Source organism: Euprymna scolopes, chromosome 6 (genome assembly GCF_053919585.1).
Source record: "Euprymna scolopes isolate OS-2025 chromosome 6, ASM5391958v1, whole genome shotgun sequence".
Classification (NCBI taxonomy): Eukaryota; Metazoa; Mollusca; class Cephalopoda; order Sepiida; family Sepiolidae; genus Euprymna; species Euprymna scolopes.
In genome coordinates, this window is record NC_136487.1 from 150338649 (window position 1) to 150353472 (window position 14824).

General features: G+C 31.4%; 1 protein-coding gene across 2 annotated transcripts in view; it reads right to left on the reverse strand.

The window, feature by feature from the left end:
- Positions 1 to 1550: 1550 nt before the first annotated feature.
- The window catches only part of LOC145278039 (succinate dehydrogenase cytochrome b560 subunit, mitochondrial-like), a 56351-nt gene continuing 43077 nt past the window's right edge, over positions 1551 to 14824 (reverse strand). For both annotated transcript variants that reach the window (XM_080130260.1, XM_080130259.1), the window contains exons 3-6: positions 12849 to 12962; positions 10386 to 10447; positions 6269 to 6432; positions 1551 to 2049 (exon numbers count right to left, since the gene is read on the reverse strand). In XM_080130260.1, the coding sequence (XP_079986386.1) occupies positions 1942 to 2049; positions 6269 to 6432; positions 10386 to 10447; positions 12849 to 12962 (448 nt within the window). In that variant the 3' untranslated portion in view covers positions 1551 to 1941. The remainder of the gene's footprint in view (positions 2050 to 6268; positions 6433 to 10385; positions 10448 to 12848; positions 12963 to 14824) is intronic.

Here is a 14824-nt window from a genome sequence, read left to right on the forward strand (position 1 = left end):
TTAAAATTCACTTCTCCTTTCTAAGTAAAATTGCATAAAATTACTTAGATACAACATTGTTTTACTTAAAAAAAATTCACTTATTACAGTGGTACCTGATTGGTTGGTTTTTAATCATGTGACATGGTTTCCTCTCAAGATCACATGATTATATTAACTAATCAGATCTACTTTAGTGAATATGATAAACTTTGTCTACGTTTATTCACTTCCTCAGAAGGTAGAAGTAGACCAAAGGTCGTTATTAATGCCAGCAAAATCCAGCTTCCTAAAAAGAGGCAGTCTGGGTTTGAGACAAAAATAAATCCTAACTAAATACATTTTACAAATCATGTCTACACTAAGATTGAAAAGAATATATTACTGCAAAAGAAGATGCAAAGTTACAATTTCAAAAAGAAAGAGAGAGTAAAGGCCAAGCTTAAATATGTGATCAGATAAGTGTAAAAAAAAAAAAAAATCATTTTTAAAAATGGGTGAGTGAATTTAAGTTACATGGCAATAATTTTTTTTTTTTTAAATTGATATTTTGAAATGAAGGTGATTTTTGAAACCACTTTTTTTTTCTTTCCTTTAAAAAATGGCAAGATAAATACAGCAGCAATCTGCGAAATTGTTGCTAGAGTACAAATATAAATCTTTCAATTATTCTATTTCCTTCTTACAGAACATTTTTAAACAGATTAGTAATATTCGATTACATCATCGAGTTCAAGTATGTATCTTCTATACATGTCAGAATTAAACCCTAAATTTCCTGCTTCCAAACTGAACATCTTAGACCATGCAATGAAAATTGCATTTAAAATAGAGTATTTTTTTTTTTAATATATTAATTTGTTAAACACTGAGGGAGCATATTTTGCTAGTAATAATAATACCCGTAACCATTAACGTCTACATGTTAATACCTATCTCCATATATATGTGTGTGTGTGTATATATATGTGCGTGTGAGTGGGAAAGTATTATTTTGACTACTATTCTCATTTTGGTTCACACTTCAGTCAATGTAACTTCCCACTTTCTTCAAGTATATCTTTTCAAACTTAGGAATCTTTGTCAAACTCAGGAACTCCTTCACAGGAGTAGACTGTGCTTGTTTATTCAGCCACGAACATGTAGAAATGTTCATTTTTGTTATCTTTTGTAGTAAAGATTGAATCTTCAACCTCCAAAAGATGTTCACTTAGAACCAATTGTTAATCAACTTGTGTAACTGTTAGGCTTATGTCCATGTAGATTAATGCTTCATGGCTGAATGAGAACAGTCTATCGTGAATTAAACGAAGGATAAACTTAAAATTTTTGAACAAGTTCCTAAGTTCAACTAGAAGATTTTGAAAGTAAAGTAAAAGTAAAAAAAAAAAAAAAAAAAAAAAAAAATGTATGAAGGAGGTAAGAGGTTACATTAACTCTAATGTTGTGAAAATATCAAGAGAATAGTAGCTTGAATAATGCAAAAAAAATTTCAATCCTCATCTCAAAAATTCAGAAACAGGTATTATTTTATGACATTTACAAAGTAATAATAATAATCACTAGATAAATAAAATTAAAATCTCCTTTATTTAACTGTGGGATTTCCACAGGTAGCATTATTCTTAATCATAATTATTACCACAAATGAAGAAGCTCAAGTGTCTTGGTCCTAATCTGGAGAAGAGGGAACAGAATTGAATCTCTTAACCTTTGCAAAGTGAACCACAAAACAAAAAAAAAAAGAAAAATAAAAAGAAAAAGAGGAAGAGTGTCAAATTTGTAAATGCTATAAATGCTATCAAAACTAAACTTTGTAAATGACCCCTCCTGAAAGGTCACAGACCTATGTTGACAAATGGTGAGTTTTCTGGCAACAGAGTAAGAACAATCCCAAGTTTACATCAGGACAGAATAAAGTGGTCGAGAGGGGGTACCTAAATAATTTATTTATAGTTTTTATTAACATAGATGCACAATCAGAGCCGTTAGAAGAAGTGATGTTCCAACGGTCAAGTAACCAGTCTTGTAGAGAGTGTTTAGTTTGAAGCCAGTTGCCCAATCCCAAGCCTGAAAAATAAATAAATCAATAAAAAAATATTAATATAATTATTAAAGCTTTCATATACAAGAAAAAACCTAGCATAGTATTAAATAAGCAATAATGCAAGGGTTATCATATTGATATTATACCTAATCACAAGGAACATGAGTTGGAACATCGAGAGCATTGCCAAGGCTCCTGCAAAGAAGGTGGGCTTTCTCTATCGAACTTGAAAGTTACTTACGCTTGAAAATATTCTATACCTCTACAAGGCTAGGTGTATCAGAATTTTTGTAGGAATTTTTTGACACCTCTAACACGAAACTGCGAATAAAATATAAAAAAAAACTCATAATTTCTCTTTTAAAAGTGGGTTGTTTATTTTCTTTCTATACTTCCAAAATAAACTATTAAAGTTGTATAAAAAGTAATAGAAATATTTCTTTTATTTCAAAAAAAAAAAAATTAATGAAATTAATTGAATTTTACGAGTCCAGTATTTTTCAATTTTTAAACTTAAAAAAAAAAAAAAAAAAAAAAAAAAAATCTATCAATTTTTCTATTGATTCTATTTTTACAATATTTTCAGGGCCAATGTGAAATTTTATGCTCTTTCCAATAAACTGAATATGTTTTAGACAAACATTTTTTGTTTTTTTAATTCACGCCTATTTTGAAATGTCTATTAAAAAGTGAATAATTAATTTATGTGCCAAAGTTTTATATATCACAAATTGAAGATAAAAGATCAATAAAAATATTCTAATTAAAAAAAAAAAAAAAAAAATTGGGGGGGAATTTACCTGTAAAGTCTAAAGTTTAAAACTTTTTTTTTTTTTTTTTTTTTTTAAAAACCACGTAGTTTGTAATTTTTCTTTTTTTTTTTTTTTTAAATGAAACCTTTGTCCTTGCTCCTTTAATTGAAAAAAAATTTTTTAAAAATTAGGGTTTGAATTACATTTTTCGAGTAGTTATAAGCTTGGAAAGACAGGGGGTCGAATTATTCAATATTTTTCACAAAGTTTCAGACACCTACCACAAGGCCACAATTTGCTCATGTATGGAGTATTGTTGTCACATTTGGGCTGGTGCATCTGCTACTAGTCTTACTCCTGGACAGGATTCTAAAGAGAGTCACTAACCTGAAATGTCATCTAAGCTTCAGCCTCTGACCTATCGATGAAATGTTGCATCCCTCTGCCTGTTCTACAAGTATTTTAATGGTGGATCCCCCGACTAATTACAAACCCTTGTGCCCCCTCGACGTAAATACCCTCAAGAAATCAGACAAGCAGCAAAGTCTCACCCCTACACAGAGATCCCAAGATGTAAGAAAGCCTTCTACTCTAATAGTTTCTTCCCCAGAACTGCTAGACTTTGGAATACCCTTCCGGCTTCCAACTGTATTGACATGCAGAAGTTCAAGTGTAATGTGAACAGACATCTTGCTGCTCAACTCCCTACATTGTATCCTTACAACTTATGCCCCTGATAGTAGCACCTTACATCAAAGTGGCACTGTGCCTTGTTTGGGGGTGAAAATGCAATAAAAAAATTTTTTTAAAACTACAGCATATTTCTAACATGATTTATTCAATTCAACAAATACGATTGAAGAATATGAAGGACTTATTCGCGATGATAAGCTGCAAGATCCAAAGGTAGAGAAGAGAAAGTTATGAAACAAAAGAAGTGACGTCGCAAATATCTGCTCTTTTGTTAGTTTAATTGCAGGTGCCCGACTGAGCTTCAATCTATGATCCCACCTTTGCAAAACATTCACAAGAAATACTCATCAAGCTACAACAACAATTTCTCTGTGCCTACAACTAACCTAAAATTTCAGAAGCAAAGTTTCTTTCCTAGAAATCTGTAGAACATAATACTGTGGGGCTGCTTCTTGGCTGAATATAACAGTCATTTTCAAATGCGTGCAAATAAGTTCTTGTCAAACTGTCCTCTTAGATAATTAAACACTACCTAACTTCCACCAGTACTAATCATCAAGGTGTTGTCTCACTGTCTACTCAACATTAACCCTTATTCTGGAGTAGTGGTGACACCCCCCCCCTCAGTGATGGGGGGGGTTGTTATCTTTAAATTATTGTCTTACTATCTTCAGATAAAAAAAAAAATTTCTGGCAAAACTAAATGCCCTATTTTTTTATCCCAACAAAGACACAAGAGGTTACTGATTGGGATGATCTCTACATGGGACTATGCAGGGAGTTGACTCGCAAGATGTGTATTCAGGTTACATTTGAACTTCTGCATGTTTGTAGTCAAGGAAGCAAGAAACAGGGAGGGAATTACAAAATCTAGCAGTCTATGGGAAGAAACTATTAGAGTAAAAGACTTTCCAATATCTAGGGCCCTGAATGAAGGGTGGGATTTTGCTACTTGTCAAATTGGTTAGAATTACATGTGTTACAGGGACACAAATGTTATGAATTCAGAGAACATTTCATTAAAGTACTTGTAAAACAGGCACAGAAAGCGATAGGACAAGAGTTGGAGCTTGGTGGTTAATGCAGGACCTATTAGATTTGAGACTTTTTTTTTTTTTTAGCCCTATCTAATAGGGAGAGTAGTGGCAGATGCTCCAACTCTGATGTGACGACAATACTTCATGTATGGGCAAATGGTAACTATGAAAAGATATAGAATGCTCTGAGGTGCAAGTAATTTTCCAGCACAATAGACGGAGTCCATCGTTTTCACAATTTCCTCAATGTATTTGCTCCAATTCATGTTACCTGTGAATGCTAAGGAATTTGAGTAATGAGCTCTCAAGTAGGAACTTATTAGTCAGAGAAGAGGGGACAAGTCAGTCTACTAAGATCATAAGCTTTACATAAAATGTGCATTGAAAAAAGATTAAGAGGACGATCACTAAAGAGATGAGCCTACTAAATAAGTACTAATGTTGGTATGCTTCTCCCGACAATAAAGAGCTTGACCCAAAACCATGATAACTAGTTGTTTTCAAGCAGGTGGCGAAGTTGTCTGGAGTATGCACATAAGTCAAGATTCCTATCCTACTAGAAATTCCAAAATGGTATTGATCAGATTTTCTTTAGTTGAAAACTCAAATAAAATACGACAAAGTTGTCTCCTTTTAAATAATTAAATTTAAATATGTCAAAAGTCTTTAAGAATGCAGAAATTAAAATTTAAAATGTAAATTAAGTTATAAATGCAATAATGAATATTAACAAACCTTACATTATTAAGGCTTAAAATAATAGATTTTAAAAACAAAATAAATTTCAGGTTCCTTTTAATTTATGCAATACTACTCACATTTACAATAGCCTCATTTCTTGGCCTTCGGGACAAGATCAAAGTGTAGTATCTGTTCTTCAGATGCTGCACTTCTATTTCTTGTTCTCTTTCGGTGGAGGAGAAATCCTTCACGACTGAGACAATTTTTATTTTTGTACCTTTTCTCCACGTTAAAAAACGACCCTGGTGTCTAACTCTGTCCCGTGGGGAGGCATAGTAAATAGGTACAATAGCCTCATCCCCCCCCCCTCCACACACACGTTTGAACTAAAGTCAAACATATCTGACAAAGGGAAACTCCCTCTGCAAGTATAAAATATTTATTAAAAATTTTTTTAAAGTGGAGCATGCAATGCCCCCCCCCTCATTTAACTCCCAAAGTCCTCAAGGCCTTCATATTTGAGTTCAGCACCATGCAAAACTGCTAAATAGATATACACAGAAAATTTTGGATAAATATGGAAAGATAGTCCCAAAAATGGAGTGTTTTTATAAGCCCTTAAAGAGCCCCTGGGGCACACCTAAGAGTTACCGTATATTATATAGAAATCAGTTACAACTTTTCAAAAACCCAAGGTATCAATTTTTTTTAATAAGCACAAAAGTGTCAATTTTATCCATTTTAACCAGACAGGCACACCTAGGGAGGTGCAACCGGAGTTTTCCCAGAAAATCTGTTCTGTTACTTTTTACTCATATCATGTTTAATGTTTGTGCAAAATTTCAAAAAATTCCAAGCCGTAGTTATTGAGAAAAGTGCAGACAGACGAACAGACAGATCCACCCACCTTTTGTCGGACCATAAAAAAAAAAATAAAAAATAAAAAAATAAAAAAAAATAATATATATATATATATATATATATATTTTTAATCTCATAAATTCAGTTGTCAATTAAAAATTAGAGTAGGAAGAAAATTTCTTTTAAATTACAGTTGGACAATAGAAAGTGTTGCTTACCAAATGTCTGATGCCATTGGCTGTGTGGTACATGAAAGGGAAAACAGCAATATATTTAGCCCCAATAATCACACTAGCAGGCAGATTAAGATCTTGGATTAACTTCACATAATATGTAAAGTCGTGTGGTAATCCCAACATTGCAATTGCCAAAGCCGTCACAGCTGGAGAAAAAGAAAGATAAAATTTATAATATATATTTTTTTTAAAAAAAAAACAAAAAAAAAAAACAATAAAAATTCAATATTTGGATTCATCGGACTACTGTTCTCGTCTCGAGTGTGATTTTCACGTTTCAGTTGATGTAATCTCCGACCTTCCTCTGGTGTATATTGTCAAACTCAGAATGTTTCTGTTGAACATGGGAATTTGGACGGAACCCTTTATTTACTTTGGGGGGGTGGACGGAACCCTTTATTTACTTTGGGGGGGGGGGGGGGGTAGCATGATATTTGGGGGGGGGGGTAGCATGATCTTATCCTGTTGGCCATGACTGGATAAAGGTCCGAAGTAATTCACAATTGTATTTTTAGATCGCCCACAACAAGAATTGAATCTTTAACCTTCAGTAAAGTGATATTCTCCTGGAGGTTGTATTCTGAGTGTTGTTGACTGAAAAATACATTTTCAAATCACTTAGGACCTCTATCTAGTCATGGCTGATGGAACAAAAGCATACTACCCCCACGAAGTAAATAAAGGGTTCGGCACTTCTACATTAGGATAAAATTTCAGAAATCGTAAAACTGAATTTCACATGAAAACCATGGTATCTACATATTCTTCATACTTTTAAGATGATTATATCCAAAAATTATTAAAATCAATAAGGTAGAAAATTATCAAAGAAAATATAAATAGAATTTTAAGAAAACGATTGTGTTTGCTTATGTAAGACACAGGATAGTTCACAAGGGAGGTAATTTCCTCGCAATAATTCTTGGAAAACTTGGGAAAAGTTTTTTGAATTTTCGAAATGGGCCTGAGGAAATTGAATCAGTGCATATTTATTATTTTTGTACAAATAAAATCCGTATTTTTTGATTTCCTGCATGCCCATGCACTTTTGACAGGTTCACTGTATACAGGTTATGTTTATTTTGTTATTTGTTTTGCGTTAGTCACATTAAATAATTAGAGTTACTTCCCTTTCTTATGGTTTCATTTCGCTTTATTTTATAAAAATAAGATGGCTGCAATTTTTCACTTGCTAACAAAGTTTTTTGGGTTTTTTTTTAATAATATTCAGGTAGTTTCGACTGCATAATTTGGAAGCTACCATTATAATTTATTAGAATTGACAAAAAGCTTGTTTTTTTATCTGAAAACTCCATTTATCGACTACAAAATGTTGTCCTAATAGTATAAAAAGCGCCAAGAGTTCTGTTCGAAATTCCATTTAAATTCTAGAGTTCGACAAGATACACTTGAAGAAGGTGGGAGGTTACGTCGACTGAAATAACTTTTACCTGGCCGAAAACAGGCAATAAATTATTTTGATATACTAAAAATATTGTAGGGATCATAAAATCTGGCGCTTGTAGTCTGGTGTACAGCCGACCGACCAGTCAAGTCTTAGCGAACTCTCTCTCCCATCTCCGTTACTCCTAAAAGACACTAAAATTTTCATATGATATTTAGAATTTCCAAAGAAAGGACATCTTATAAATTCATTGCCAAGCATTTTCGTAAGTAAAAATATTGACTAATTATTTTGTTTACATCTGTGATTATGCTAATTTGTTACAAAAATTTAGTAAATTTAAATTCCCATTATGTAATTTCGTAAGTCAAACTTTTTAGAATATCAATAAGAGGGTTTTATGCAAATTCAAGCAAAATATTTTTAAAAAATGTAATCAATATTGACCAGTTTTGTCAAATATTTACTTATTCAAAATATCTTGATTCAAATAATATCTAGAATTTAAAATTTTACAGGACGCCTACATATATATATATATATATATATTATAAAGAAGTGAACCATCGCGTAAATTCAATCAACTAAAATAAAATGGAAACGGGGTGAGGAAAAGGAAAAAAAAATGGGGCAAGTTACATGTAACACATGTATCAATAAAATAAATAAGTCGATTAAAAACAAGATCGTTAAAATACACCCGAAGCGCTTTTCGTTCAGACTAACATTTTCAAGGGTCATAAGTCTGAAAATTATTTTTTTTTTTTTAGAATATTTGGTAGTGGTATGGAGTAAGAATGGAGAGGAGGTTAAAAAAAAAAAAAAAAAAAAAAAAAACCCTGACTACCCAAATAATTCTAATTGAAGCCGGAGGTTTCTCTGCTTGCACAAAGTAGGGGGGGGGGGCTGGCAATGATGGCAAGTGCTTCGAGGACAGACAGGTGGAACTTTTGTACGTCCTCGGTACAAAACAGAAAAACACTCCGGAGAGAAAATAAGACCGCACTCCTTTTTATTGACCAAGTGTTGGCCGATGGACGATTCTATCAGTTGAGATTTTCTGGTGGTAGGTTGATGATCTCGGATGAAACGAGGAACAAAGAGTGAGTTAAATACAAAACTACAACGCAAAAGTGTATTTGCTCATGAATCATATGTTGAAGTGAAAGCGTTTCAATTGAAACTTAAACTTTTTGCCAAGCAGCTTAAAGAGCAAAACTTTGTTCATTTTCCTCTGTTGAAAACGAGCTGTTACACAAGCATTATCAGACAAATACAGTTCCCACTTGATGGCTCTAAAAGAAGAATTTATCAGAAGATTTGCTGATTTCAAGGCAATTGAAGGACAGTTTGATTTGCTCAGCTCACCTTTTGCATGTGACGTTGAAACATCTGCCGAAGAACTACAAGTAGATCTTATTGATTTGCAAGCTGACAACTCTTTAAAAAGTCTCTTTGAAAATAAACCACTAATCGAATTTTATGCATCTCTGCACCCAGAAAAGTTTAAAAATCTGAAAAATCTTACAAGGAAGATGTTTGTGTTATTTGCTTCAACTTACATATGTGAGCAGACTTTTTCCATATTGAAAATTAACAAGTCAAAGAACAGATCACTTCTCACAGACTTAAACTTCCGTCAGTGTTAAGAATCAGTACAAGCAACTTGACACCTAATTTCAACAAACTGGTAAATGATTGCAGTCAGTTGCATCATTCTCACTGAGTCATTTTGATCCTTCTGTTGCTCTGTTGCTGAGCTATTATGTTTTTCAAATAAATATATTTCATATGAAGTTACCGTTTTAAAATATCAATAGAAATGTTTTCCTCTTAAAATTGAGTTACTTTATTTTTAAATAAATGTGCTTCATGTGACGGTTCTTTTTTAATATATAAATTTATTTTTGTCCTTTGAGTTACTTTATGTGTATCTTTTAAAGATTTTATTCTAAAATATTAATTAAGATATTTTTTAATCTCTTTAAACAGAGTTACTTAAGAATTGCTTTTATTCTTCAAACAAGGTTATTTGTTTTTCAAATGCGTTTCATGTGAACCTCATATTTAAAAATACATATTAATAAAATTGTTTTCTTTTAAAGTTTAAAGTTACTGTATCTTTCAAATAAATGTGTTTTATGGGAATCTTCTATAGTACTTTAAAATGCTAATAAATGAAAATTAATTATATTTTTTCTCTGAAATCCTTTTATTTTGTTTTTTTTAAATATCAATTATATTGGAAAATATACTATGCAGCCCAGTAAAATGTAGAATTTTTTAATGCGGCCCTTGCACTGAAAAGTTTGCCCACCCCTGATCTAGAGATTCAATTTCAAACTATGCATTAAATTAAGTTGTATTTCAGCAATAATGCAGCAAATGTCTTTTAAGTAGTCTATTGTGTTTTTGTTTTTTCAACTATTAACAAAAGATTAAAACATTTGATTTATGAATAAAGCAAAATGCATTGTGGTAGATTTAATTTAAGTAAATTATTAAAACAGGATTAAAAAATTTTTTTTATTCTATGCACTTTATGCATTTTTTCAACTTAATATTTGAGTAATAGTAAATAAAAACAACAATCCTATGTTTAACTATCAAAGTTATATTGAGACGAGAAACATACCCAATAAGTGGTCACACAATTTTTCAAACAGAGTGAAAACAATTTTATTGGCTACTTACCGCCAGACATGGCAATGCCTGTTGCTCGATGGGCCAAAGAAAGGACAGAGGTCAACTGAGGTCTGAAGAAAATGTTAAAATGTATATATCAACAAAAGTGTTTCTAATATTTTATGCTACTATGAAACTTTTTTTTTTTTTTTTACATGGAGGTCACAAGGCCCGAAAGCCACTTGGCGATAAGGGTTATTGCGTGTACAGTAATCAATGGGATAGTGTCTAAGTTTCTATCACAGAAAGTAATATAACCATGTAAGTTTCAAGTGATATTGGACAAATATATAAAAATGAATTTTGATGAAAAATCCTAGATATAGATTAACAATGCAATGATATCTATTAATATATTTACAACCGAAAGAAGAAATTACTTTTATGAAGGCACTAGCATTTCAGCCCGATGTTGCCCGGATGTTTGGATGTGTATGTTGAGCAAAAAAAAAAAAAAAAAAAAAAAAAAAAAGTGGTAGTAGGAAGGCAGGCTCGAACCCGTACCGCAAAGGAGGAAAAGAACGGGGTAAAATCTAACGTTTATGCTGTTACAACCACCGCCAAACCGGAAGCAACATTTTTTTAAAATTAAGGCTAGACAATCCAAAGGAGAGGATTAGACAATCCAAAGGAGAGGATAACTTTAAAAAATATCAGTGAAAAAAGTACATACATACATTTCTATATTGGTAACTAAAAATTTTCAACCCTATTTGAATATCCTTTATGTAAAATTTCAAATATTTAGACCAGAAATTGTCCGAGTAATTTGGAAGAGACCGCAGAGGTAGCAGTGTAAGAAATTTTGTGAAAATAGCGAATAATTCCACCCCATCTTTCCAAGCTTATAACTCCTCGAAAAATGCAATTCAAGCCCTAATTTTTTTTTTTCAATTAAAGGAGCAAGGACCAAGATTTCATTAAAAAAAAAAAAAAAAAAAAAAAAAAAGTGTTTTTTTTTTTAAAAAGGTTTTAAACTTCGAACTTTACAGGTAAAATTCTACGAGAACAATATGTTCTTTTTGTTTTAAATTTGAATATATTATGTATTGACCTTTTCTCTTCAATTTGTGAGTAAATAATTATGTACTTATGCGGGTCTAAATTAATTATTATTAGACATTTACAAAATGGGAGGCGTGAATTATTTGACCCCCTGTCTTTCCAAGCTTATAACTCCTCGAAAAATGTAATTCAAGCCCTAATTTTTTTTTTCAATTAAAGGAGCAAGGACCAAGGCTCCATTAAAAAAAGAAAAAAGAAAAAACAAATAACGTGGTTTAAAAAAAAAGGTTTTAAACTTCAAACTTTACAGGTAAAATTCTAAAAGAACACAATGTCTTTTTTTTTTTAAATTTGAATATATTATGTATTGACCTTTTCTCTTCAATTTGTGAGTAAATTAATTATTTACTTTCCAGGTACTAAATTAAGTATTTACTTTTTAATAGACACTTAAAAATTGGGATGGGGGGGGGGGGGGGTCGTGAATTTAAAAAAAAAAAAACGTTTGTCTAAAATATTATATTCGATTTATTGGAAAGAACATAAAATTTCACACTGACCCTGAAAATATCGTAAAAATAGAATCAATAGAAAAATTTTGATAGATTTTTAAAGTTTAAAGATTGAAAAATATTGAGTTCGGAAAATTCATTACTGTTTTAAAAAAAAAAATAAAAAAAAAATATTTCTATTACTTTTAAAACAACTGTAATAGTTTATTTTGGAAGTATAATCCATAAAGAAAATAAATAACCCACTTTTAACAGAGAAATTCCGAGATTTTTATATTGTATTCGCAGTTTCGTGTTAGGGGTGTCAAAAATTCCTACAAAAATTCTGATACTGCTACCACAGAGGTCAATTTTTTAACTTTGACCCCTTAAAAATTTTGGGCTCAAATCAAGTTATTAAGTTAGATCCATGTCCAAGGAACATATATCTAAAATTTCAAGTGTGTAGAGCCAAAATTGTCGGAGGAGTTTGGTAGAGTTCTCAAAGGTCAAATCGTTGAACTTTGACCCCTTAATCAACAAATTTCTGGCCAAAAACCGATCACCTCGATTTCCCCAAATCTCAGTAACCTGTATATCAAATTTCGAGTCTGTAGACTAAAAATTGACAGAGTTATTGCGTAGGGAAATGTACACAGACACAGACACTTTCACTTATATATATATATATATATATATATATATATAAATAAACTAAAGAGTGAAACACATTCATTGAAATATGCGCTCTGAAAAATGAATGCAAGGTACATAACTCTTAAAATATTTAAGGCAAGTGAGACAATGGCAACAGTTATTTCCCTTAATGTTTCCATGTTTATATAATATTTAACAGTTACTATTTACTATCAGAAAGAAAAAAAATCTTAATTTAGATGACTAGTATTTTTTTTTTTAACTTAAAATAAAACTAACAAAAAAAAAAAAGGCAACATTAATTACATTCAGACCTTACCTATAAATCGTCAGATGAGGAGAGATGGGTCTTTGTAGACGTTTGTTTTTATCCCAGAAATTACGCATATCATCGAATGACCTCTGAGAGGTTGAAGCTGTTACAGCTGGAACCCTACAAAATAAAATGATACAAAATTGAAGCAATAACAATCATGACATATGGCCGTTGGGTCAAGATCAGAATGTAGTATCTGTTCTTCAGATGCTACACTTCAATTTCTTGTTCTGTTAGTGGAGGAGAAATCCTTCATGACTGAGACAATTTTTATTTTTTGTTCCTTTTCTCCACATTAAAAAACGACCCTGGTGTCTAACTGTCCCGTGGGGAGGCATTGTAAATAGGAACAATCATGACATATGGACTAACAATTAAAAGCATTAGTTAATTTTATAAAACTATATCTGAGTCTCCATTTTTTTCAAAGTGCATCTCCACTGAAAGGTCACAGTAGCACGAGGCGAATTAAATGATCACTTTTTGTGGACCTTTTTATGAGTCTTTAGTTGGTAAAATTTTTTTAAAATTGGAACAGGCATAAGTAAACTTGGAGTGTTCATGTACGCATGCGCAAATATATAGTTCTTTTTTTAGCTATTTCTTATCTATCTGATAGTAACTCAAACGGTAGCAACTAAAGCTAGAGCTGTAAATGTTTTGGTTTCGATTATAGCTGATGGCACCCAAATTTATTTCACTTTTGAAATCACTACTATATATTGGGTACAATATAATAAACAATAGAATTGGCTCTGTAATAACAAATACAAAATCTGCATAAATTAAAATATATTAAAGCTTATTTTACAACCAGGCACCTAGCTAGTCAGTTCTAAGTGACAACCGTTTGGCCGTTGCAATAATATTCAAAATTAACATTACAAGTTGATAGTATTTTCATTGGACACCAGCAAAATGTCATACCTAAATATGCTTAACAAGTCATCTTTCATTTGTGCATCAATTTTTAATGGAAGAATAAAATATGCATTCTAATAATGTTATTTTCATGTGCTTTTAAACATTTAATATTTTTATACTCCCAAATGTTGTGGCCATGCAGATCAATAAGACGAACACAGCGGTATAATTAACAAAAGGTGCATTAAACATGTTAGAGAAGTACACGTTATTATTCAGGGGCCATAATCGTTATGAATTACTGTGAGAACATTGAAAAGTAACTATGTTTATTGTCCGATTTGATTGATTTTGTTTTCCAGAATATAAACCCTTTTGGATTATTTAATGCCAAATCCAATAATTTTGGAAAAAGATTTTATGCTTCAAGTTGTTTATATTTTCAAATATTTATTCATGGAGTTTTATTTCGTTTTAAGATATAGCCACCCTTTTTTGATTATATAATGCCGAATCTAATAATTTTGAAAAAAAATTACTATGCTTCAAATTGTTTATATCTTCATGGAGATATGTTTGATTATTTTGTTTTATGGCATATCAACCCTTTTCATGTAATTTAATGCCAAATCCAGTATTTTTAGAAGAGCTTGTATTTTTCAAATGTTTTATAACTTCAAATATTTATTCATGGTATTTGGTTTGGAGGAAAGAAAGAAAAAAAAAAAAAAAAAAAAAAAAAAAAAACTTTGTTTTCGACTTTGCAGAACATGAGTTTAGTAAAGAGAAAGGGGGAAAAAATGTTTGGCGCATCTTCAGACAGCCTGATCTTGTAGGATCAGATACCCTAACAGGTATTACCATTTCAAGTACTGGAAGCAATGGTAACTAAGGGTAGCGCCACTTCCCCCACAGCCCCAAAATCACCACTGGATATTTTCAAGGTCATATCCAGAACCTTATTGTCTCAGGGAAGTTCATTATTCCGGAAATGTGTAGAGCAGTTTATCTCATAACATCAATTTAGAAATGAAAAACAGAATTAGAACTGATGACAACAGAAAAAGAACCTTTTTATTTCAGTTAAAGTGGCTTAATTTGGTAGAGTATTATTG